At 35.3% G+C, this 26609-nt stretch overlaps 1 protein-coding gene across 3 annotated transcripts; it reads left to right on the top strand.

The window, feature by feature from the left end:
• The first annotated feature begins 26 nt into the window (after window positions 1-26).
• LOC103697182 (protein EXPORTIN 1A-like) lies at window positions 27-26279 on the top strand. Of its 3 annotated transcripts, none has more exons than XM_039126007.3 (32): window positions 27-675; window positions 1761-1877; window positions 2694-2786; window positions 2926-2997; window positions 3306-3413; window positions 3502-3584; window positions 5191-5329; window positions 5444-5512; window positions 5837-5914; window positions 6051-6113; window positions 6250-6294; window positions 7023-7130; window positions 7227-7328; window positions 8386-8589; window positions 9093-9152; window positions 11514-11624; window positions 13242-13339; window positions 13420-13528; window positions 16547-16612; window positions 17725-17823; window positions 17942-18022; window positions 18186-18275; window positions 18645-18730; window positions 18842-18922; window positions 19035-19217; window positions 20989-21055; window positions 21141-21251; window positions 21359-21466; window positions 21549-21686; window positions 21766-21903; window positions 21983-22087; window positions 25770-26279. In XM_039126007.3, the coding sequence occupies exons 1-32, from the start codon at window positions 580-582 to the stop codon at window positions 25890-25892; spliced, it is 3231 nt and encodes a 1076-aa protein (XP_038981935.2). In that variant the 5' UTR covers window positions 27-579; the 3' UTR covers window positions 25893-26279. The 3 variants fall into 3 exon arrangements, with proteins under 3 accessions (XP_038981935.2, XP_088579222.2, XP_088579225.2); XM_088723099.2 differs by having other exon boundaries at window positions 67-675; window positions 3486-3584; XM_088723096.2 differs by lacking the exons at window positions 13242-13339; window positions 13420-13528.
• The last annotated feature ends 330 nt before the right edge of the window (window positions 26280-26609 follow it).

Here is a 26609-nt window from a genome sequence, read left to right on the forward strand (position 1 = left end):
TATTGAAGTTGATCTCGAAGAAAACCGGAGGTAGATGATCCTCGGCATTTCCAATCGTTTCCTTTTGCGCGAAGAATTAAAACCTTTACTCTCGATCTCCACAGCAAGTATTGCGTTTGTTTGCCGCAAATATCCCGAACCCTCCGCCCCGCTGGCTGGCTTGGAGCGCAGTCAAGCAGGTGGCTGCTTGACCCAAAAAGAAAGCGCTCGCGGTCTCACTCCCAAAAATTACTCCAATTCTGGGGGTATCATTTCCATCCCCTTCAAAAAACCCCCAAACCTCACTCCATCTTCTCCTCCTCCGGAGAGAGGGAGACGGTAAAGAGAAAATAAAAAGAAAGAAGAAAGGGTGAGGGGAGGAAAAGGAGGCAAAAACCGGTTCGAAGCTTCTCCCTTTTTCTCCTCTTTCTTTTTAAAAACCTCGCCCGCTCTCGAGCCGGAGAGCACCAAATCTAGGGTTTTCGGATTCCTTCTTCGCTTCCTCCATCTTCCGTGCTCTTTGATTCGTTTCTTGTTCGAGAAAGCGCGGCTTCGACATTGCTAGGGTTGGCGCGTGCTTGATTCGGGCTTCCTGCTGCCATGGCGGAGAAGCTGAGGGATTCGAGCCAGCCGATCGACGTCGCTCTACTCGATGCCACCGTTGCCGCCTTCTATGGGACGGGATCGAAGGAGGAGGTGACCATTATTCATTTCGTACCTCGCATATTTTCTTCTTCTTGCTTGGTATCATTTGGTTTTACTTCTGTTAGTTGGTTGGTCGCGATGGAGTTCGGGTGCTCATCTTGGTGGTTTCTTTTTTAACTTGTTCCGGGGGAAAGTCGTGGGATACGATACTCAGGCATGCGTTTTCCGTAATTATTCGAGTTTTGATCACTTAGTTTGAGACGAAAGACTGTTCTTTTCTTGAAATTCTTGGTTCTTGTGTTCTTTTTCTACCTTCTGTTTAACTATGGTATTTTTTGATAGCATTGGTATTGATTCAGGTGTCCATCTTTCCGGAAGAAAGCTTTTATTCCTATTTTCCACTTCTTGTTTAACTAGGGTGTTCTGTTATTATATTTTTAATGATTCAGGTTTCCATCTTTTCTGGATGAAAGCCTTTTTAAGAGACATAAGTTGGGTTTCAGATGATGGAGAGCACCCTTTTTGAAATTTTAGATATTATTTTTGACTTCTTCTCTAACTACGAGTTCGTGAATTCATGTTTTGTTTTACGGCTGATAGTAATTCAGTGACTATTTTCGTCAGAAAAGAAAAAAAAAATGCCTTTTCCCTGCTCTTGTGGGGTTTTAGATGATATAAGGCTGCTGTTTCGAAATTCTGGATTTCTTTTTCTACTTCTTTAATTATGAGTTAGTGTTTTATTTTAGGGTTGATACTGATTCAGATGTTTAGATACTAGCCAGTGTGCCTATATAGCTGAAAATTTATCTTTCAGTCTATCTTTATTTTGGCATGTCTTCTGTTCAGCATTGTTAGAAAGTTCTTGGAGCTTCCTGAAGAGTACCATGTAAACAGTGCTACAACTGCTGGCTTTTCTGTTATTGATTTACATTGTAATTTACTTCAATGGACATGGTTGCTGACCTACAGTCAAACATTTTGAGTCTAATCCCTTTTTATTGGTTCATTTCATTTAATCACTGATGACGAACCTTTATGTTTTCGAGTTTACATTATGAGTGCCCACCCTGATCTTTAGCTATTTTCAATGTTATATATATCCCATGCTGACTAACACTGCCTTTTGTTGTTGTCAGAGGACAGCTGCGGATCAGATACTGAGGGAGTTGCAGAACAATCCAGACACATGGCTGCAAGTGGTTCACATTTTACAGAACACACAAAACTTAAACACTAAATTTTTCGCTCTTCAGGTAAATACAGCACTTCATCAAATGTCACATGATTAAATTAGTCACTGTTTTTGAATAGAAGTCATAACCTAATTTAGACCACACTGTTCTTTAAGTTTCCAAACAGTTCCTTGTATGCCCTGCTTTTGCATATGACCTTTTATTGTTCTTGTGCATATAACAAACTAACTTGCAAAGTAAAAATAAATCTATGCTTTGAATTCTATATTTATGTGGTAGTTGGAGCGTCCATAAAAGGTTTCAGATTATTGTCACCATTTTGCCTGGTTTGTTTGTGGGATTTAATTTCTTTGTGCAAGGAAAGGTGGTTTATTTTTTCAATATATATGATAAATAGAAACATGACCGATTTTTATAATTTGTTATCTTAAATGAGTATAGAGAGCCTTTTTTATTGTCTAGTAAGTTTACTTGTTTAAAGAAGTATTTCTTTGACTGGCATAAGATAACTTTCTTGCAATTATTGATTCGGAAATTTATTTTCCTTTGATCCATTTTAAGGTTGAGTAAAAAGAGATGGTAGGAGATAAGAAGAAGTGAAGAACCAAAATAGTGAAAACAACACATAAAGCAATTGACAGAACAATTATGAATGTTTCTGAACAAATTTTTATATGTGTTCAATCATACAGTATGAAGGCCATCATTGAACCAAAAGTGCCATGTCGCTTTCTAAATCATCTAGCAATTTTTCTTTTAAAATATTGGAATTATATTATTTTGAAAGATCCCATTGGTTCTTTCTTCCTACACTTACATCACAATATGTGGAAGCCATTCTTGAACCTTCATTCTTCTCTGATGACTTCTTTGTAGGTACTAGAAGGTGTCATTAAGTATCGCTGGAATGCTTTACCAGTTGAACAGCGAGATGGAATTAAAAACTACATCTCAGAGGTTATTGTGAAGGTACGGAGCTTATCTTATGCTCTACTCTTAGCCAATGCAAGTTGTGCTTTACTGATAATTGTCCATACCAATAAAATGTTTTATCTTTTCTGTGCATTGCCTATCTATGCTTGCCCTTGTCAATGCTTGTTCTCACCAGCTTTCAAGTAATGAAGACTCCTTTCGGCGGGAGAGGCTATATGTCAATAAGCTGAATATCATATTGGTTCAGGTAAATTGCTGGCTTGTGAACTTTTGGTTTTAGACATGCTATTTGTCCATTATAAACAATCATTGTACCATAGCTTGGACAATGAAGAGTTCAAACTTTTCCTTTTCTTTTTTAGTATTTTTTTGTTAATTATTTATATGCATCGAAATCTAAGATATTACAGCAGTCACTTCAATTCTGATATTTTGCTTATACCTTTCTATATATGTTGCATATAATTCTTGACATGCAGAATTACTTTTTAGGTTTTGATTTTAATATGCTTTTGAACTTCTTTATTTTACCATGTGCAATCCTTGGAAATATAGGTTTTAAAGCATGAGTGGCCTGCCAGATGGCAAACTTTTATTCCTGATCTTGTATCAGCAGCAAAGAGTAGTGAAACAATTTGTGAAAATTGCATGGCTATATTAAAGGTATTCACCCTTATCTCTGAATCTTTGTTTTAGAAGCACATTCTGTCTCTTTTGAAATATGAATCAATGTAGATCGTCAATCATGCAGCTTCTAAGTGAAGAAGTTTTTGACTTTTCAAGAGGAGAAATGACTCAGCAGAAAATCAAAGAACTTAAGCAGTCACTAAATAGGTAATACATTATGGTGACTATAAGCACTTTCTTTCTGCTCTGCTTGTAAGCAGTATTTTCCAAATTTGTTGTTTGCAGGCAAGCTTTATGAGGCTTATTACTTGAATGTTTGCTGATTGTATGCTCTCCATTTCATTAACCAAACATGGCTTAGACAGTTTGAGAATTTGCAAGTGTTGAGTTGAACACCATTCTCTTGAGGGCATAAAGTCCAATTCCTGCTATATATGTAAGGCGCATTCCAGCCTGGAGTGAGCCAACTGAAATTGTCTTTTCACATGGTCCAGCATGAGATAAATAATGAAATAATCTCTTTAAATGAATTCTTATGGTGCTTCTGCACCAAAAATGACATCCACATGCACCTTTTGCTTATGCATGATATGACTATATTTTGTATAACAATTCACCCCATGACTGGTAGAGCAAATTTAGGTGTACACTTATCAAACCTTGTGCGTTTATAATTCACATATAGCAAGAAATGAAAGCTTGCATATAGTAATGGTGCAACGTAGCATAAAAGTGAATCAATCCACATACCATACAATAAACTCGTATACTATTTCTCACTCCTTTCATTGTTTTAGGTCATACACATGCATGTAGATTAAAGATCAACTCATGGGAACTAGGTGCATAGAAAAGCCAACTGTTAATGATGGCGCATGTTTAGAACTAGATAAGGCCAAGATGCTAACCCACATGATGAGATTGGAAAATTCTTGACCACACGTCTAAAAGTCTGAAGGTTGGGAGCATGAGGAATCACTATTGAGCTGATAAGCATATTATTGAAGGTGGGCTGGTGGTGACAATATATTCATGTGGGTAAACTTAATTGTAGAATAGGAAGGCCGACAATGTTTTATCGTTCGGAAAGTTGGGCAATAGAGAGGGTCCAAGAAAACCAAGTAATTGTAGTAGAAATGAAAATACTGAGATATACAGGTGAAAAAAAGATCTAGGAAGATTACAATGAGGAATGAGTATATATTAGAGGATCTGGATGGCATGCACCAACTTTGGATATGGACACAAATAGCAAAGATCTGAAGAGGTTCTGGTAAGGAGATCTACTCTAATCTCTGTTGAAGGATTTAGAAAGAAGATATCACCTAAAGTAGCATGGCTAGAAGCTGTAATAAAGGATCTGGAAAGCCTTCCGGTAACATCAGAGATAACCTTAAATAGAAATGGTTGGTGAGTGAGGATCTGTGATGCTGACCCTAGATAGTTGGGATACTTGTTTTTCACCATCATCGTTCTTCTCAGGTGAAACTTTGCTGTCACGCTTTTGGCCTGTTGCATGAGTAGAGTGATCTTTCTTGGTAGGATATATCTGAAATTAAACTTTAGTGTGATAAACACCTGCATCCATAGCCCAATGAGTTTCTTTTATTGCTTTGTTTGTTGAGTCTAGCTTATCTGGCAGTGAAATAGGTTAACTTGTACAGTTCATTTCGAAGAATAAAATTTACTTGTCCTTTAAGTTCCATTCTTCTGCTTTCACCATCTTCATGTTAATTTTTGAGCGTTCATGTTTGTGTTATTTCCTACTCTTTATTCAGCTAACTTACCCGATATTTATTTGATTTTTAAACAGTGAGTTTCAACTCATTCATGAGTTATGCTTATATGTGCTATCAGCATCACAAAGGACTGAACTGTTACGGGCTACTCTAGCAACACTGCATGCTTTCTTATCATGGATCCCTCTGGGTTATATATTCGAGTCTCCACTGGTTTGTCATAGAAATTCTCTCTTGTTTTGATCAACAAGTATGTGCTGAATGCATTGCATTTTTTTGAGTTCAGTTTAAAACTGATACATCTTTTTTTTGTTCAATCTGTGATAGCTGGAGACACTCCTGAAATTCTTCCCCGTTGCATCATATAGGAATCTTGCACTTCAATGTGTCACCGAGGTATGTGTTTTCTACATCTTTCCTTTTAAGTACAGATCTTTCTTTGTGCATTTTCTATACATTGTGCTATTCCTTGAAGTCAGAGAGCACATGTGGTCTCATGAGCATCTGTTACCATGAGGGTGTAGCAAAAACAGATACATTACGGAACCAAAAACATGCCCCCTTTCATGTCCCTTTTTGAGAAAGACTTGAAATGTGTCTCTGTTCAGATTTATGGATCCTTGTATCATATGCTTCTCTTATATGCTTTTCTGCTTGTTCCAAAACAATCTCATTATGCTACTGTACACCTGTGGTTAATCCAAGTCTTGCTATTCACAGATCGCAGCTCTTCAGTTTGGTGATTTCTATGACATGCAGTATGTCAACATGTATACCATATTCATGGTGCAATTACAGGCATGGTTTTTACTGTACTATTGAAAAAAATACCTAAGAAAATGTTTTCTGTTTTATTCATTACTTTGGTTCTTGCTGAAGATGCCTTCTCTTTGCATTTATGTGGAATGCTGAGAGCATGTCCTATGTTTTTCAGACTATTCTCCCACCTGGAACAAATATACCAGATGCTTATGCAAATGGTTCCAATGAAGAGCAGGTACACCTTTATTAGTTATGTGGTACTTGTTAGACTTTTGTTTTCTTGGGGTGAATAACCTAGTCCTTTGGCTCTTCATTTTAACTGTGCTTTTTATACCTACTGATGCATTTTCCTTTTTGTCCCTTTTGAACAGGCTTTTATTCAAAATCTTGCTCTGTTTTTCACTTCTTTCTACAAGGTAACTTGTTTTTCCTCTACTAAATACTTGTAATTTCAGGAAATTTATGTACTCACGATTCGATGAATACACTCAATTGAGAAGCTGTAATTCATAACGGGATATATTTATGATGCAGTAATAAGTAAACAGATGGCTCTGTGACCTGAGCTGTAGTTTTGGCTAGCATAATGTTCGTAATCATCCATAGTACATTTCCAAAACTGTTGGTCTGTTAGGCAGCTTGTTGACCTATGTTGTTCTATGTGGCCGCTTTGGTTCACGACTAAAGCAGGCATAAGGCTTGACATAAGCCTGCCAAACAGCTTTTAGAAAGTAGGTATACGCAAGGAATAGTTCTGCCAGTCTTGATTACTCCAGGGATAGTTATATATGGAAAAAACTGCTAAAATTTCTGGCACAGGCCCATGATTTTGCCTACCTCCTTTTCTTTAATGGACGATAACGCCCTCAACCACATGCTGTTCCAGAAACTGGTGCTAGATACAAGTAACTTGTGGCATAAGTATTCCAATAGGCATTACTATTCTTATGTCACTTTTCTTATTCCCGATCAAGCACACCCTGACTAAATTTTATTGTTGGGATAACTTTTGTAACACTGATTTTGAGTTCAGTTTATACCCTATGTCCTTTGTTAGCAAAGTGTACTTGGGAATTTGCTTCTCGGACTTGACCCCATTGATACATTGTATAGTTGATGGAGTGAAAGAAAATTTTTGCTGCAGGCTCATATTAGAATATTGGAATCCAATGCTGAGAACCGAGCTGCTTTGCTTTTGGGTCTTGAATATCTGGTTGGCATATCATATGTTGATGAGACTGAGGTTTTCAAGGTATAAAAAAGTATCATCCACTGTTCACTGTATGCTGATTGCATGCTCAGATTGGTGAATATCTGTACTAATTATTTATCAAATGGGCATCGGTAGGTTTGCCTGGATTATTGGAACTCATTTGTCCTGGATTTGTTCGAGGCTCACCGCCAAAATTTGGAAAACCCTGCAGTTGCTGCCAGCATGATGGGGCTCCAGGTACATTTTTTAGGATTAGTCACAGACATTATGGATTTCCTAGTTGTATTTGGTCTTATGTCATGCGTCACTTGGTTATCTTTCAGTTTACAGCTAATTCCACTATATGCAATATTTGGCTTTTGTCAATCTCTATTACCATATATTCTTTGGAAGTTACTGGAAGAGGATCTGTTATTGGATCAAAGCATTAAGGCAATTCTCATAGTGGTCCATTTCAATATGTTATACGATGGCTCCATGTTGTTACCCTAACTTAGAGGCAGCATGGAGAATTTCCAATAGATCCTGGACAACTTTTAAAACTTAAAGGCATAAAGGAATGAGACTTTATGTAAGCTCTATAAGGATTTTTCTAATACACCAATTGGGACCTTTTATATGATGAAATATGGTTCCTTTAATATAATGAGCATATGCCTGGAATAATGGGTTTCAATTTAAGGGGTGAAGGTGAACCACCAAATTCTCAATGTTCCTCTCATTGTTTGAAATGACTATGCAAAATAAGAAGAATCAGGACTACGGTAAGATAATTAATGCGGGTATGAATTTCACTTTAGTTTTCTCAGGAGGTTCCAGAGTTTGTTAACTTGCCATTTTCCCTGCAAATACTTTGCACACGCTACCGAATTCAAAGATGTAAATGAAATTCTGAACTGTTGGATATGATCTTCAAGGCCTAAGGCTCTAAACTGTCTATGAACAAAAAAATATATGTTGTGGAGATGCGTTACCTATTCAGCAAGTTGTCCAAAATCAAAACACAGTATGATGCTTATAAAACTGTTAAGTTGGGACAACTTGATACACAGGCAAAGAGTCTCAGAATTTTTTGTTTATAAGTGTTTTAGACGTTGTAGATCATACCCACAAGTTTAGATTTCTATATCTGAAATGTCATCTTTGTTTTGTATATGTTGTTGGGATTACATCTATAGTCCCCCTTTCAACCTTTTTTTATATTAATATATCTCTGCCCCTATATGCACATGGATGAACTGTTGGATTAACAATGCGGTTTTAATATACCTCATGTTACCTACCAATTCTGTAGGCTCCACTACTCCCTGGGATGGCCAACGGTCTGGGTACACACCTTTTGCAACGACGGCAGTTTTATTCAGGTCCGGTGTCAAAATTAAGATTGCTCATGATATCTCGGATGGCAAAACCAGAGGAAGTTCTGATTGTTGAAGATGAAAATGGCAACATAGTTCGTGAAACTATGAAAGATAATGATGTCCTTGTTCAGTACAAGGTTTGTTGGATTTCCTTTTTCTTGTGAAAGGACCACAGAAGCATTCTATTGTTAATTCCCTACATGATCGCCATTTTTAGGATTATGGATCTGATTATGGCTTTTATGTGAGAGATTCTTTGATTTTAATTCTTGATGGCCTGTTTAATGAACATGTAATGATTTATTTTTGTACTAGAGAAACGTCATCAACAAACCAAACCTTTTGCTTGGGTATCGCAAATAGGGGTTGACTTGTCATATAGTTGTATAAGGTTAGCATTTGTAGTATAATATTAGATATTGATTGCTTTCATATCTTTATTTGGATGATATTCAGCTTGCCATCTGGGAGAATCAGCTCTGAGATTTTCAATGGGGGAAAATGTTGTATTTAACTGCAAAAGTACTAAAGAAGTGCTTGAATAAATTCTGAAACCAGTGAAAATATTTTATTTTTATGTCTTTCTTTAAATTTTTTAATGATAGACCTCCTTATGTTGAGCTATAAATCACCTTTACAGATCATGAGGGAAACATTAATTTACTTGTGCCACCTTGATCACGAGGATACTGAACAGCAGGTATGGGTTGATCGCTGAAACTTCATTCATCTAATCTGCAGCAACTCTCTTTATCTATAATCACCAAGAGAACTGCCTCTTGTGATTCCCTTTTGAATGTATGTGCATTAGTAAATAGTGTCCCTTGTTGACATGATAAATAAGAATTTGTTCTATTTTTCATTAATTCTATGTTTGAAAGTCGAATATGAAAACAAGACTAAAGAAGAAGAAAGACATGACATTTAGTGTAGTTGGTTGTTACAGAATACATTTGTATTAGTATCTGGCCACGTCTTCATTGCCATGTTGAAATCCTGTTTGTATTCTCTCTTTCCTGCCTGGTAATTGTGTTGCGAGCCTTCTAGACAAGTAGTGATGCCGGCACAAATTTGTGCTTTCATGGCTGCATCAGGTTGTTTAGTCTAGCTTTGTTAGCCTATGCCTGAAAGATAGTGGATCAGAAATTAAATTGCATGCAAAACTAGAATCACTTTATCAAAGTTGGCAATAAAGATTAAGATAAATCTGTGTAAGAGGATAACTATAGTGGAAGTTGTATGGTCTGCAATAGGAAATCTGTAAGTGGGGATTTAAGGAACATGTGGATGTAGGCTTAGAGATTCAAATTATTTATAAGTATGTTAAAATAAAAATTTAATCTAACAATGATAGGTACACTCATTTGAAAACTTCAGTGATTAGGCAATTACATGAGACTGATCGTGACATGGTGAACTTGATGTAGTTTATTACTATATTACTCACTTTAGTAGTTTTGGTTAAGTCTTCTATATTTGACTAATTAGATCTATAACATTTTTGGGGATGTAACATGTGAATTGAGCGTCTTTTCTACTTATAATATATGATCATGGGACGTCTTGACGGCGCATACCTTTTGGATGTGCTAGATGCTTTAAACAGGCTTCTTTTGATCAATTTGTCATGGCCTGAAGGTGTGGTAATGGGATACCAAGTGTTATCATTCTTTCGTTTTCCTTTGACTTAAGTTTCACCTAAATTTTAGGCTTAGTTAGTTCTGTGGTCCTCATTAAGTCCAAATATTACTAGGGTTCAATTTATCATGGTCCATATGTCTTGTGAAAGATCATATCTATGACATTGAATAAGGTTAGTGAGAATTTGTTTCTTTATTTTTTTCTTATTTTGCATGCTTGGTGGATTCCATTTTTAAGAGTTTTTTGGGCTTGACGTATCATCCCAGCATATAAATCAGAATTCTTTGTTCACCAGTTTCTGTTGATGTGATTCAAGGTCTCAAGTATTGATGCCTATGGCAGTGGTGGTCGCTGTCTGTCACTGCACATGCCCTGCTATGCCAACACCAAAAAAAGTTAAAATTAAAATGTATTTCTACGATAAAAAGCAATCCTGACATTGCTCTGGTGCAAATCTGGCCCTGCTCAGACTGGCACTTAAAACTATGATCTGATCAAATATCAGATCCAAAACTATCTATAGATTTGATTGGCATGTTTGAGTTTCTTTCATGTTCTAGTCATATTTAGTGATAGCGACGGTTATAGACGTGTCAGGAAAAGCTAATAAATGGGACTATATTATGTGGAAAAACCAAATTCAGAGTTATGTTTTGCATACTAATGAATTTAAATAAATCGTCTTGTACATTGAACTTACATGTTACCTTAAGCATTATTTAGTATTTTTTTGCAATTTATAAAATTTGGTTTTATTATTGTTTGCAGAATACTTCTTCTTGGTAGAATAATTTCTTAACACATGTCCCGATGAAACTCTGAGAGATGATCTGAATATTTAATTCTCTGATATTGTTGTTCATTGTTGAACATCTTGTTGCCATGTTCCTGTCGTATGATCTAAGCACGTCGAATTTTGTTCTGGTTGATATCTCCCTATTCTAACTTAAGTGGCTGATGTATGAATCCAACCTGCCTTTTGAATCTTATGGTCTTCACTGTGCCAATATCTGTTTACACTAAAACTCTGGAGTAACTTAAGTTTATTGTGGAATATAAAATTTAAATGCGTAATGAAGAGAGGAGTAGAAGCCCTTTATAAGTAATGTATGTGCCAATAACAGCCAAACATGTTATCTTCTTCTTGTTTTTGTTTCTCTTACATTCCATTTGTTTTTTTTTCCTGCATCGAACAACTACTTGGAAATTCTGCAGTTATACCTAAGCATGACTGTAACTATCTCTATTTGATTGTTTTTTCATACTGGTATTTTTTCATTTTGTTTTTTGGAATGCCATCGCTCCCCCAAATCTATGGAACACAGATATTGTGGGAAGTTGTATTGCTCTGTAACTTGGTTATTTGTATAGATCTACCTTACAGAGTACTCGTCATATAATCTTTGATTGGTAATTTCAGATGTTGAAGAAATTAAGTAAACAGTTAAATGGTGAGGATTGGAGTTGGAACAATCTGAATACCTTATGCTGGGCAATTGGATCAATATCTGGATCTATGATGGAGGATCAGGTACATGACTTCAGTTCAAAAAATTGATTCATGTAGAAAGCATGTTCTTTGTGTTTTTGATCAATATCTCTCAGTATGTTAAAATTGATGCTGATAGGCACGACTCCATTGTTTCTTAGCTGGTTTCTTGTCAATCATGGTTGTTTCTTTTACTTTATAATGCTTCATCAAATGAATGGGAATGAAATTTTGAGTTGTGTTTGATTGTTCAATTGATCATGTTGCGTTTTATATTAAATTTATGCTGAATTATTCTGTAATTCAACAAGAATGATTAGCTGACTTTTGTAGCTAGATGTCTGTTGGTCAAAAGGCTAGACAATGGACATGTCTTCAGCTTTAAAGAAAGCTGAGGTCATGGTTATTCAAAATGGAGCTTTGAATCCATGGTTACATGTATTCCATTTTTGATTTTTCCTTCTTTTCTTCTTGTTGCCTATCCTAGCATTGCACTCTACCTTTAATTTGGTGTCACTTTTAGCTGCACCATAAAAAAAATATCCATATAAAACTGTCCTTGCTAATTATTATGTATCCTTGCAAATTTTACTTATTTCATTACAGATATTGATTTAATTTTTACTTGTGGTCTTTACATCAGTTGCTGTACTACCTTTTAGTTTGGAAGGGTGCATGAAAGATTATGCTTGGTGGAACCATGTTTAATTGGAGATAAATTCTATCATGTTGGAATATTTGCAAATCCATGAGGGCCCTTAAAGATTGAGAACTTAATTGGAGAACTGAAAAGATTCAGTTGTCTCAGTAAGGTTCTCCTTAGGAATAGATACATCGGGTGCAGTGCACATTTTACAAATTGGTGTTTACTTTGGAGTCTTATTGGTCTAAACCATGTATCTTTTATCTGTCGTTTGGTTCATTAAACTGCAGCATTGTGCCTGGTACATGTTTCGATGCTTGGCATGATATCCTATGCATGAATACTAGGCAATTTTATGCAACTAGTTGAGTGACTACCTTCTAGATTTCTAATAGATGATGATGGTACCTGATAGATAATTGTTGAAATTAGGAAAGTAATTTCTGTAGAACATTTTTACTTCTTTTTCGATATGGAGGAAATGGGCGAAACACTTATCTATCTGTACTGACTGGTACCTATCATTTTTATTTGTAATGTAGGATGTCTAGTAAAATGGTTGATATGGTGCCTTGTAATCCATATCGAAACATTTGATGTTCATGGATTTTATTATTTTGATGTTGATTTTAGTTTGGATTTGTTTATGTGGTGTTGTATATCTGTGCATTTTGCTGATGTTTATTGAGTACTGTCTGCTTATCTGGGAATATTGAGTATAATTTCGTATATGCATCTAATACAGTAGTATGTTCAGGCAAAGGTTTTCATGATTTTTCTTGCAAGTTAGGTTTCCTATGTACCTTCACGTGCTAACCTAGTTGCCATCCTTATTGTTTCTAGTAATTCATTTCATCATTTTCATGGAAGTTTGCTTGCCTTCACTTCTTTCTGTAGCTTAACTAGTTTTTATTTCGATAGTGTACTTATTTTATTTTTTATGTATGATTTCATTGTGTCCATACCTTTCACCAAATTTTCAAGTAACTCATTTTTTTTTTATTTATGTATGACAGGAAAATAGGTTTCTAGTGCTGGTTATTCGTGATTTACTGAATCTTTGCGAAATCACTAAAGGAAAAGATAATAAAGCTGTTATAGCTAGTAACATCATGTAAGAATCATTAAGATTTTGAACCATGCATGTTTAACAATTCTATTTACCTCCTCATTAATTTTATTTCAAATTACCAGGTATGTTGTTGGACAGTATCCGAAGTTTCTACGAGCTCACTGGAAGTTTCTGAAAACAGTTGTTAACAAGTTGTTTGAGTTTATGCATGAAACACACCCAGGAGTTCAGGTGTATATCCTCCTCTGTCTGTATGTGTGTGTGTGTGTGATTTTTTGGACTTCTGATATAATGCTGGTGGTCGCCGACCATATGAGATGTTATGCAATATAATGTTTGGTTTGCTGACTAGCATGATTGTTCTCTGGCTAAACTACCATGTTGAATGCATTTTTGGAGGCAAATATTTATATTTTTAAAGAAAGTTGGTTATTGTGTTCCACTCCAGTTTACCAGTGAGATGTTGCATCAAGATTCAGGAAAATAGTTAGTTTTGTTTAGTTGATGTTGCTTGAGATTTATATCTTTGAAGAAAGGTTTATTTGGTTCTTTTTGGAAAATTGTTCTTTTTTATTTAAAATAGTTATGTTATTCACTCAATAATGCTTAGATTCACTATATAATGCTCCCATATTAGCTAAAACCCAGTTACATGACTAAACAAAATGTGGAGTCCAATGCGATGGTCCTACATGGCCTGCATGCTGATGAATTAATTGTCACAGAGGTGAATGAGGTAGCAGAAAGAGATGAGGGCCATGATCTTATGGCGCAGTTATCTGCCCAGTAATGTTCACAAACATCATGCAGCCGTTCAATCTTACCTAGTAGAGGGATTAGGGTTCATGCCAGCAGTATGACTCCTCTTATGCTTACATAAAGAAAAGTACCACAAGAGTACATTGCAAAATAAACCTTTGATGGTCCTGGAGTTCAACATGACCTGTCTAATGAGATAGGCAGTTCTTGACAAGATGATGATGGAACAAATAATTGATATGCACTAATGGGGATCAAATTGGAGAAAGAGCACCAAGAGTGAGTGAAAACCTTTATTGACGGAAAATTGTTAGACGGAAGCACCATTTCACATTAATACGGCTATTAAGTGGAGAGGACCATGCAGTAAGTAGCAACCAAGAAAGGGTATGAATGGTGAAGCTGACCTTGAAAATTTGTTTTAATCGATTTTCCATTATTTTCTTGGGAATTTTTAAGGTTCTAGTCACCTTTTATCTGTTGCAGTTTGTTTTCACTTTTCAGCACTCCATCCATTGTGAGTTTTTCACATGTTAATTTTACTCATCCTGTTGATTTTTTGATATTTGAGCTTTTCTCACGTGATTTTGTTTCCATTTTTTCAGTTTTAGGACACCTTTGGATGGTATTACTGATAACAAAGCAAAAAGTTAGTTAAGTTCAAATTTACTTGGATTTCGGAACTTTATTTGGATAATTTTTTGAGTGTATTCTAGAGACCTATTTCAAATGGAATTGGTGTTGAAAAGTTCTATTTTTAGCTGCATAGTGGGTTGGGTGAGTTAAAAGTAATTAAGATTTGACTTTAAGCTGTTTTATTGTGGGATCATGAATTTTCCATTTTAGAAAAGTTTTTGGAGATTAATTTCTTAATTATTAAGAGTTCCAGTTGACTTGAAAGTCATGTCAAATCTATAAAGCCTTATGGCTGGCCATTAGTGACATTTTATGTGATTTATTTTGGAAGAAAAGAGGATTTCTTATAGGCTAAGTCTTGCCCCACCTCTCTCTCTCTCTCTCTCTCTCTCTCTCTCTCTCTCTCTCTCTCTCTCTCGCTTGCTCCTTGTTCTCTATTCCTCTATTTTCTCTCCAACTTGTATTATTCTTTCTTGCGGTCTTTTAAACCTTGCTCTACCTTCTATTTTGATCAGAATTTCTGTTACAAAAATATTATGGGCAATCATCAATCAGCATATGACCATCAGAAGCTTGTTCTTAGGCTAAAAACAGAAATTTTTGGCCTCCTTGAATTAGACAATCACCAAAAAACACATTTTCTCAACTAAAACCTAGTTTGATCTGTTTCCTACATCCACCAATGCATTTTATGCCATCCCCATTTGGTCCAAAATCAATTACTGTCTTGTCCGAACCCCTTGGTTTGCCTAAAAAAGAACCTGCAGTGGACACTTGAGACTTGGTCATGGGTCCACAGGTTGGAATTCTTAAAGAACACAAGGACCTGTCACTAGACAATTACCTGGACACGAGACTACTATTTAGGTCCTAACGTGGATTTTACCTTTGGAATTGCCTCTTATTTTCCTTTATAGGGCCTTGTTTTGCTCCCATGGTGACACATCACTATGATGATGTTGGATTGTCTTGCCCAAGGACATCAATTTTGCTGGCACGAGCAGCAGAATTGTGTAGCCTGTCAGCATGTTACCTCTTCTTAACTGGAATAACAAGCCAACTCCTATAATGAAAAAAAAAAAAGAGAAAATAATTATATCAAAAATGCTTTGGAGAAGGATGCCTTTCTGGATATGGAAATTCTAAATGGACTCTATGTGGAGAAATCATAGATGAAGAAGGTACCTTATGTGGCTGAGACTCCCCCTGTTGAAGGTCCTATATGCTGAATATTGTCTCCAGGCTCTCCAAACATGAACCAACAGCAATTTTATTTCTGATTACCATCAATCTCAAGTATATTTGCTTGCTAGCTTTACCTACAAGGACCCCATCTTTTTTTTTTAGTATGGAGAAAAGTATTAGCAACTAATTAAATGTTTGTAGGGCAACATTAATCTCTGATGTTAATAATGCTCATATAATAGTTAATTGGCATTAAGTTTTTTTGTTTTATCCTTCACAACAATATTGGAATGTTTATTTGATTTCAGAAAGTGTACGCATTTTTCTAAAAACCTTTTGATAACTGATACAAAATCCTTTCTTAATGCATATCTGTGCATGTTATGATAGTGTGCTGGTTTATTTTTGCGTTTGTTTTGTGCAGCTTTATTTTTCAGTTTGCTTATGCTGCTTTATCATACCTGTAAACTGCTTTTCTTTTGAGTGATAGCCTAATTTGAAGTCAAATTACATGTTTTACCCATCAATTGCATTGTTTTGCACATATTTTTTCTATGCTTAGATAGTCGAGAGTTTATGTGTCAACTGCCTTCTTTGATTTTGAATTTGGCTTTAAGGCAATGTATTCTTGCTTCATTTACATTATTAATATCATTATTTTTATTGCAGGATATGGCATGTGATACTTTCTTGAAGATTGTTCAGAAATGCAAGCGTAAATTTGTAATCACACAGGTATTCCATGCAACTTGTACTTATAATTTGATATTTTTATAAAATTAATGATCTATTATTGCTGAAAAGTGGTCAGGTAAGCTGCATATCATAGCTGAAAATATGTTCCAAGTGATGCATTTCAGCTAATGGAAATAATCAATGGAATGACATTGATAATCATTTATTATCGGCGACTTTCTCTTATTAAATGATATTCATTGGTATTGTCTGGGATTATTTATAGTTATATGCCTGCCATATTTCAAATATTTGATAAGTTTTGATTAGTACAGATAGTTTCTATTCACTGATCAAACCTGTGATATATAATCAAAACTAAATATTCACCAAATATTTCATGTTTCAGGTAGTATATCGATTTCATGATCATTCATGCCATGCTCATGAAATAGATCAGTCATTGAAACTTTTGGCTGCTGTTTTTTTCCCAAGATATCTTGTAATTTGTATAATTCACACTTAACTCCAAATAAATATTAGTAGACAATAACATATCTCATTGTTGTCTTAACTCAAGTGGTAGAGATTGCCTGTTGCTGTTCATTTTGCTGTGGGCTATATCTCTGATGCAAGGTCATGAATAAAATAAGTTTTCTGGATGCTTGTTTAACACTTCAGCCTGAGTTGTTTTAAATTTATCAATATATTTTTATTTTCCATAGTCCAGTGATATATCTCTCTTCATTATTAAATTCCCTTTTTTATTTATAGAAGGAAAATTATTTTCAAATACTTATAAGACATGTCATGTGTTTATCTATGTTTTTGTTTGTAAATACATTATGTAATTATATTTATATAAGTGTGTATGCATATTTTGCATATGTATGCAATGTCTATATATGTGTTCATGATTGTTTTCACATTCAGACATGTGCATGCGCATGCATGTGCACATAAATAGTTACATAATGTAGTTGATGTCAAGCCAGATCTCTGCTTTCATTCCTTCTAATTTTTCTCTTGCCTTGCCATCGAGGTTTTATCATTGTTTTTTTCTTGATCAGTAAATCTGCTTAATTTCACATGAAAAACGATTCAGGTGCTAGAGTGAAAACACTTTCATTTGATCATTATCTATTTTAATTATGTGCATATTCATACCTCAGGTAGGGGAGAATGAGCCCTTTGTTTCTGAACTTCTATCTGGTCTTCCAACTACAATTGCTGATCTTGAGCCTCATCAAATTCATACATTTTATGAATCGGTAGGTTTAGGCAAAATCTATTATTTATCAAATTACTCATTTGTATTTTCTTTACTTTTTACCTTATAACATCAGTATTCTGAAGTGCATTGATTGTTACTACTTGGTGTACATGTAGGTTGGCCATATGATACAAGCAGAACCCGACCCTGCAAAGAGGGATGAGTATCTGAAAAGGTTAATGGACCTTCCAAATCAGGCAAGTGGTTTAGCTTAATACATAGACCTGACTTTTGAGTTTTGACCTTGATGGTCTAGTTCCTTTAAAACCTATATAGCTTTCCTAGAATTTTTCTTTTATGTACGGTTTCAACTCTTGACCTTCTGATGATCTGTGATGGCTGCATAACATTATGTGGCAGAAATGGGTAGAAATTATCGGACAAGCAAGTCAAAGTGTTGATGTTCTGAAGGATCAAGATGTTATCCGAACCATTCTTAATATCTTACAGGTATTCTGTTTGGTTTGTTTGATTATGACAATGTGTCTAGACTTGTGTGTGTACTCAACTTGTTCTTAGAAATGTATGATGCATCTACTGTTGCTTGAAATGAGGCTGTTGACCATATCATTATATCTACGTGATGGCAAATTTGCAAAAACCAGTCTTAGGTATTGTAGCATTAATTTTGTATCTGGTGAACTTATTTTTTAAATCTGAAGTTATTTCTGATATACCCTCAATATAAGGATATCCAAGTATGTAATGTTGAAGTCTTTCTTTGCAAGTATTTCTTGTTTTGGTTGCAAAGTTTTGACTTTCTTAAATAATGCTTTGGTGAATTAAATGGGAGTAACACAACCTACCAATGCTTGACAGACAAACACTAGTGTTGCTTGTTCTCTTGGGACATTTTTCTTTCCACAAATATCCTTGATATTCTTGGACATGCTAAGTGTCTACAGGTACAGAATTTAGTTCACGTCTTTCAGCGCTTTCACACTTTTTAGCTTGAGAAATAGTTTCATTTTTCTTATTAACTTGTTCTTTATTTATTTTATTTTTTTCCTTAACAGAATGTACAGTGAGCTTATGTCTAATAGTATTGCTGAAGGGGGGCCGTTTGCTTCAAGAACATCCTATGTAAAACTTCTTCGGTGAGGCATCAATGTGGCAGCTTTGCCTCATCGCGTTGTTTTTGCAATTTTCTCGTTATCTAGATTTCTAGGAGTAATTTTACCGGTACTAAGTAATTAATGATGATAACAGAACTGTTAAGCGAGAGACTCTCAAACTGATTGAAACGTTTGTGGACAAGGCTGAAGATCAACCACAAATTGGGAAGCATTTTGTGCCACCGATGATGGATCCTATACTTGGCGACTATGCTAGAAATTTGCCTGATGCTAGAGAATCTGAAGTGTTATCGGTATTTTCCACAATTATAAACAAGTATGTTCTACGGAAATATCTTTCATTTACTGCTTATTCTTATTATTACATGTGAAATATGCAGTATTATTTTTTAATTATTATTTTGGTTACCCTGCTTACATAGAGTGGACTCAGGCCTGAGTTCTGAAAAATATAAATCAGAAAGAATGCTGATTTCCTCTTTTCTTAACCTAGAGCTCTGACCTGTTCTTTTTAACTATTAAATGATTCAAAAAATGGATAACTTGTTTTCTCTTTACATTATTAGGAGAGATTGGCTTAGTGTTCAATTTGTACATCTGCATTTGCATATTTGATTTTTGTTAACAGAGGTTACTTTTCTTTTTAACAAAAATATAGGTTACTTTATGTACGTAAAATCTTTTGTATATTATATTAAATAAACTACTTTTGATTTTCATTGGAGGAATTAGTTGAATTGGTTATGCTGATTATTGTGGCAAAATCATAGTGTTGGGGCTGTCAAGTGATTCAGATTCCAGACTTTGTATCATTCTAAACTCACAAATTCAGATATCCATTGAGCCCTTTCAGCAAACTCCTGAACTACCTTAAATCCTAATGCAATTGAGTATGGAAGTCTTCATCGAGGATATCCAAACTATGGCTGTCTGATGCTAAGTGTACTTAAAAATATGGTATTGTAATAACTCAAAGATTCTATGTTTTGTCAAGAAACTAAAAGTTGCAAGCAACTGAAAGTTAATGTTTCAATTAGGAATTTCATTGACCTTACAATTTTTTATGGTTAATTGTTTCTGAAATTATATAATACATACAAAATAGATTAAAATATCTCAATGTTAAATTTTTTTCTTGTAGAGAAGAGGGAGGAATTAGAAGAAGGATAAGAAGAGGGAGTGGTAGAAAGAAGAGACGAGGGGATGGGAGATTTCAGGTAATAGAATATCCAATTACGTATCCCAAGTTCAAGTCCTCTATTAACAACACTCTACTACCTTAAAAATGCCAGCATTGTGAACTTGAGGCTTCCTTAACCAATCCATTCACTTAAGTGGACACTTAAAGATTTCAAAACGTGCTAAATCCATGCCAGTCACAGTCTGGCACCCCATGCTGCCTTGCCAGTTGCCATGCCATGTGCCAAGGTTCATTAAAGAAACAGCGATTTATGCTGCCTTTATTTTTCATTCTGGTCACTATTGTTTGGCATAAGCAAACATGAATGGGCATGGAATGGAATGGAATGGAGAAACATACACAATAAAATGGTACAGCTAGCGTGCAGTACTGTGCTTGTATCTAGTCAACACAATATGTACTGGAACAAACTTGCACTACTTTCCTACAAAATGTAGTTTTATAATCAAACTGAAAATCAACTCCTTGTTTTTTGAACTTGAACTCCTACCAGGCTGTTCCACTCATTGGGCTATGCTTCGGGCTAGGACTTTGTAATTCTTGGATTAGTTCAACCTAGTTCTAGCTCATTAGCAGCCACATATACATGTTTTGGCCTTCCTAATTTGGTATAGAAAATATAAAATAAATAATTCCTAAAATTTAATTTTTAAGCAGCATTGCTTCCATTCTTATGTAATTTTTGTATCGTCATTCTTTAAGGTTTGTCACCATCAATTGCATAATAAATGACAAACTTGTTCATTTGTTGGACTCGTGTGACATTCTCTACTTACTAATGGACTTAAACTGCCCTTCACATTGTCTTTTTTTTTTTGTTTAAAATTTGCTAGTTACACATTGTAGGCCATAATAGTCATTTATATTTCTCGCCCTTTTTTGATAGATATAAAAATCTAATGATGGAACACGTCCCCCATATATTCGAAGCTGTTTTCCAATGCACTCTTGAGGTGGGAATTAACATATTAAGATAATCTCTCTTCATTGTGTAGGTTTCTATCGAATAGTATTTATTAGTTTCCATCTTTTCTGCAGATGATTACAAAGAACTTTGAAGATTATCCCGAGCATCGTCTTAAGTTCTTTTCTTTATTACGTGCAATTGCTACACATTGTTTTCATGCTTTAATCCAGTTATCAAGTCAGGTTGGGATCCATATTTTGTTAAGTAGCTTCCATATGCTTATTCAATGGTTGTGTGTACAATTCGTATTAGTTGCCTGCCTTTTTCACTATACTCTTGCCTGATATAGCAATTGAAGCTTGTCATGGATTCTATCATCTGGGCTTTCCGGCACACTGAAAGGAATATATCTGAGACTGGTCTTAATCTTTTATTGGAAATGCTAAAGAACTTTCAGGTTTGATTCATTCCCACCCATTTTGGCTGTCCAATGTTTGGCTTGATGTTGTTAACATACCGTGTGTATGGTGTCTTGACAGGTTTCAGAGTTTTGTAATCAATTTCATAGGACTTATTTCTTAACGATCGAGCAAGAAATATTTGGTGTCTTGACAGACACATTTCACAAACCTGGTTTCAAGCTGCACGTTTTGATACTGCAACATTTGTTTTGCCTGGTAATTACTAAATTTATGTTTTGCATCTTCTGATATCCATGTTCCTTCGTGTTAACTTAATCTATTATTGCCATTTCAGTTGGATTCTGGTTCATTAACAGAGCCCTTGTGGGATGCCTCAACAGTTCTTATTCCGTACCCTAGTAATATGGTATATGTTCGTGATTACACCATAAAACTACTAGGGACATCTTTTCCGAATATGACACTGGCCGAGGTAAGAGATCCAGGTTCCATTTTTTTTATTATCAGTTCTCTTTTGGTGAAGTTATCTGAGTATTGAGTATTTTTTGCAGGTGACTCGGTTTATTGATGGGCTGTTTGAGTCAAGAAATGATCTCCATATATTTAAAAACCACATCCGCGACTTTCTCATACAATCAAAGGAGTTTTCAGCTCAGGTAACCTGATGAATGTTGCTAACTAATGGTGCTTTCTTCTCTTGCAACTAGTCATGTGAGCAGTAAGTTTGCTGTCTGTTTGGGTAGTAGCATCCCTCGGGGCTTAATTGTGCCAAATCTGAATAGAGAAAAGCGTACATGCCTTTATCAGACTATTTACTAAATATTGGGTCATGTATATTAACAATGTACTGGAGTGGTTTGAAATTTATTTCTTTGGTCATGTAGATTTTCATATTTAGAATTATATCTTTATACTTATTATACATAATCCACAAGTAATGGGTGGTGACTAATTGGTGAGATGAGGAATATTCTGAAGAATTATTCTCAAAGCAATACAAGAGAGCTGCTAAGATTGTTTATACTATGGATGACCTTGCATCAGCTTCTATTATTGGAAGTTGACATGATCTCTTCAAAGATTTTACAAGGTGCCTTCTATTTGACCTTCCAAAGACATCTGTCATTATTTCTACCCTTGGTTAAAGTGCGGGTTTAGAAAACTGCAGCTCGTTTTGGACCATAAGTGTTTTACCAGTAACTTATCCAGTTCTTAGTTCATAAACCTATGAAGTATTACTAGACCATAATAGAATCTGTTTGCAGTTGCAGGGCCCAAATCAGGAATTTAACAATAAGATGTCAGAGCCTTAATTAAGATGCCTTTAATGCTCTTATACGTGTGTGCACACATCCACGAGGTTGCTAGTACACATGATTACTGATTTCATTTTGAACAATGATTGTTTATTCCATTCTTGTTTATTTGAAAATCTGATAAAATAATTTGGCTTTATCATTTGCATGTTTAGTTTAGCCTATTATATTATATGCTAAGAAAATAATAACATAACATTAGAAAAATATGCTTTGAACTCTTATTAAGGAAGAATAGTAATGCAAAACATGTTTTGCTCTTCAGCCTTGCCAAATTTATACACAAACTGCTCTATAACTGTTTATTTTGTCCGCATGTATATCTGTATGCATGCTTACATGCATATAAGAAACTAAGAATAACTTAAAATACACAAGTAATTGATGTAGTCAAAAACTAAAAAGTAGGTTGGAGTAGACATGTATCTTCCCATCTGCCTTTCTCATATCTATTTTAGCTTGTTTGGACGGACTATGAATAGAGTATGTTTGTACCACAGGATAAATATGAGATTGAAAAAAGTAAGGAGTGGTGTGCAGTGCAAGGCAAGGCATTGAGATTTAGAATGAAAAGGGAGCATGCAGGAGAACAGCTGAGGTTGAGAGAGAAATAGGTGTGGGACAATGGATGAGATTGAGAGTGAGAAATAAAGGTCTCTATGCAGCCAGTGAATTTATGGAGGGATTACAAGGTTAAAAATTTCTTTATGATTGAATTTAAGGCAATTAATTCTGTATTATGATTTGTTATGGAGTTGTTATGGGAAGCCATATATTATTAGTTACTGGAACTCTCTCAAAGAAGCAAGGGGGCATTTGATGAGCAGAGTGTCTAGAGTGGGTCCCTCAAACATACACAGGAATTGAAGATAACTGATCAGTAAAGGCCTATATTAATAGGGGTGGGTGGGGGTAGTGGGGTGTTTGGCGGGGAAGGGGTGGGAGGGGGGCAGGGATTGGTGGCGTGGGATAGGAGGGAAGTGATTTTCTGTTGGATACAAAGTGCTTCAAATTTAGGGGCTCGGCTGCCTCAAAAAACACCCCACCCCCTGTATGTTCAAACCTCCATAACCTATAATCTGGTCATGCCCATGTCTGATGTATATCTATGTTCCTCCCATGTGTAAATAGGCACTGCAATAAATAATCATGATTTGTTGTCAAATCTGATTTTACAAAATGGCATCAACTCATTGGGATACATTACTTATGGGAGCACATTTTGATTTTCTCAATGGCTACAAATCTCTCAATAATTAGAGCCGAACTTATGCTTTTGATGCCTTATAACGATCACAATACTTAATGCAAGTTAATGTCTAGCAATAGTCCTTGCATCTAGTGTTGTATGTAAAACTGTTAGGCCCTGTTTGGGGGAGCTGTTAGTAGTAGAGCTTTTGGAAGTAAAGCTGTTGGAAGTAGAGCTATCTGAAGCAGAGCGTTTATAAAAAGATGTTTGCTGTTTGGTAACTACATTTCTAAAGTGCTGTGGCACTTTAACATGTATTTAGTAAACAAACTAAGAAAGTACTTTTGTGTGACAAAATGACCATAAAGGACATTACCAGTATTATACAACAGAGCATAATAAAATATTATGTATTAATACATAAATTTATGATATAGTATAATATTAATGTAATGTAATATAATATTATTATAATATAGTACTATAATATTATGTATTATAGAATAATAATTTAATATAATATTAAATTATTTAATATAACATATCAATGTATTATGATATAATGTAATATAATATTATATTTATAGTATAATACAATAATAAATATATAAAATATTATAATTATTAGTGTAAATTAAGTTTTCATCCTTCTAATGACCATTTATTTCTCTAACAAATTTTCTAGCTAGGTGATAAAATTGGTTAAATAATTACTAATATTTTTATTTATTTATCTATTTAGATCATATTATTTGCCACTCACTCATTATTTTTCTTTTTATTTATTTATTTTATTTATTTATTTATTTATTATTTTATTTTATTGAAATATAAAGGGGTCGCCGGCCATGGGTGGTGGCTGGCATGGTGGCTGCCGCCGTGGACAAGCACGAGCTCCCAAAACAAAAAAAAGAAAGAAAAAAAAAGAAGAGGAAGAAGGAACAGAGGCGGCGGCGTTGAGAGGAAGAAGAAGATAGAGAGGGAGAGGGAGGGGATGGGTGAGAGAGGAAGAGGCGGGATGAGGATTTTGGGGGGAAAAAGTGAGATTTAAATGGGGGTATTTTGGTCCAAAAAACAGCTTCCCGACAAAGCTGAAAACAGCGTTTTCGGAAAGCTCCAAATTGGAGCTTCTCCCCAAAAGCTGTTTTCAGCTTCCCGCAAAAGCTGAAACAGCTTTCCGAAAATTTTACCAAACACCATTTTTTACCTAAAAGTACTTTTGGAGGGTCAGAAAGTACTTTTTGGCCCTCCAAAAGCTCCCCCAAACAGGGCCTTAGTATTCAATGCTTCATTTTGGTCACATATCACTTTCATACAGATACTTAATATACCCGTCTATTAAAATATGTACACATTCATGTTCTAGATGTTAATCCATGTTTTCTGTATTTTGATCATTGGACTTTGCCATGTCCAACTCCCATTTCCGAGTCACCATGCGATTAGAGTATATTTTTAAAAATATTATAGCTTGATAAACGGACATAAAATTGTTAATTTAATTAACTACTTTGGTGAACTATCATTTTTTCTTTAGTCAGATCGTCTTCTCAGGGGTTTAATATAGCTTTGCTTGATGACAACTTAGGGCGGTTAAAATTTGAATCTAGGTGTATGAATTTTTTGCTTTGATATTCTTGAATGATGAGATGTAAATAGTTCTGCCAGTTAGCAGAAAACAAAGTTCTCACTAGCTCAGTTGCTGCTAAATGTGTCTTGGAGATGCACGAAAGCTTATTTTCATTTTATGTTTCTTTTTCATGGTCTTGCATGCTTAAGTCCACTTTGAATGACAATAAAGATGTGTCTAATGCTTTCTACCTTCGCATGCAGGACAATAAGGATCTTTATGCAGAAGAAGCAGCTGCCCAAAGAGAAAGGGAACGGCAACATATGCTCACTATTCCAGGGCTCATTGCCCCTAGTGAGTTGCAAGATGAGATGGTGGATTCATAATGTCAATGCATGGCTGTGATATTTCTGCATTTTCTTCAATCTTGGTGATGCTTTAGATCATTTTGCCAAATTCTCCGTCAAGTGGATTGGAGAGGCCCCAGTTTCTTTTTTCCGATATTTTTTACATGGTCGGAGAAAGAAAGGAAAGACACCGGTCTGTTGCAGCACTCTTCAAACTGCTGGTGATACTCGGAGATCAGTGTACGTGCCAGTTGAAGAGGCAGCAGTTTTTATGCAAGTTTATATTTTGAAATATAGGGTTTATAATGTTGTTTTCAGCATTCGGTGTTGGGATCATTTGCGGCTGCTTGTACTTATTGAGGGTTCAAGTGGCCTATGTATGTAAACATTCAGAGGCTTGTGAAAAGGTTTTTTGTTTTCTTTGAACTGCCTTTGTGTGAGTGCTGGTCCATCCGTGTTTTGTTTCCACAGTTCAACTGTTTTTTTTGTTATGACTTACTGTGATGAACCAATATCTGATCATGGAAAAGGTTGGGAACAGCAGTTCTTTGTTCTCCTCTTTTGTGCCTTGGTTCTGTTTTCTCATTGGCTGGGGACTGGGAATAAAAGGTGTGCCATAATAACATTGGTTCATGGGAAACGGAAATCTGGAATGTTTCTGTGATTTGTGCGACAGAAAATAAATTCTTGGAGTGGGTTTTTACTGTGCTGTCGAACAAAATTAGATCACCGGGGATGCGGAAGGGTGTTTATTGC

This window comes from Phoenix dactylifera, chromosome 1 (genome assembly GCF_051530095.1).
Source record: "Phoenix dactylifera cultivar Ajwa chromosome 1, Ajwa_hap1_PhDact_Kaust_v1.1, whole genome shotgun sequence".
NCBI classification, from domain to species: Eukaryota; Viridiplantae; Streptophyta; class Magnoliopsida; order Arecales; family Arecaceae; genus Phoenix; species Phoenix dactylifera.

Bases quoted from the DNA above. Each gene is read 5' to 3' on its own strand.
- LOC103697182 (XM_039126007.3), top strand. From the start codon at position 580: ATGGCGGAGAAGCTGAGGGATTCGAGCCAGCCGATCGACGTCGCTCTA. The intron at 5,915-6,050 runs GCATGGTTTTTA...TATGTTTTTCAG, and splicing joins TATTCATGGTGCAATTACAG to ACTATTCTCCCACCTGGAAC. The intron at 6,295-7,022 runs GTAACTTGTTTT...TTTTTGCTGCAG, and splicing joins TTTTCACTTCTTTCTACAAG to GCTCATATTAGAATATTGGA.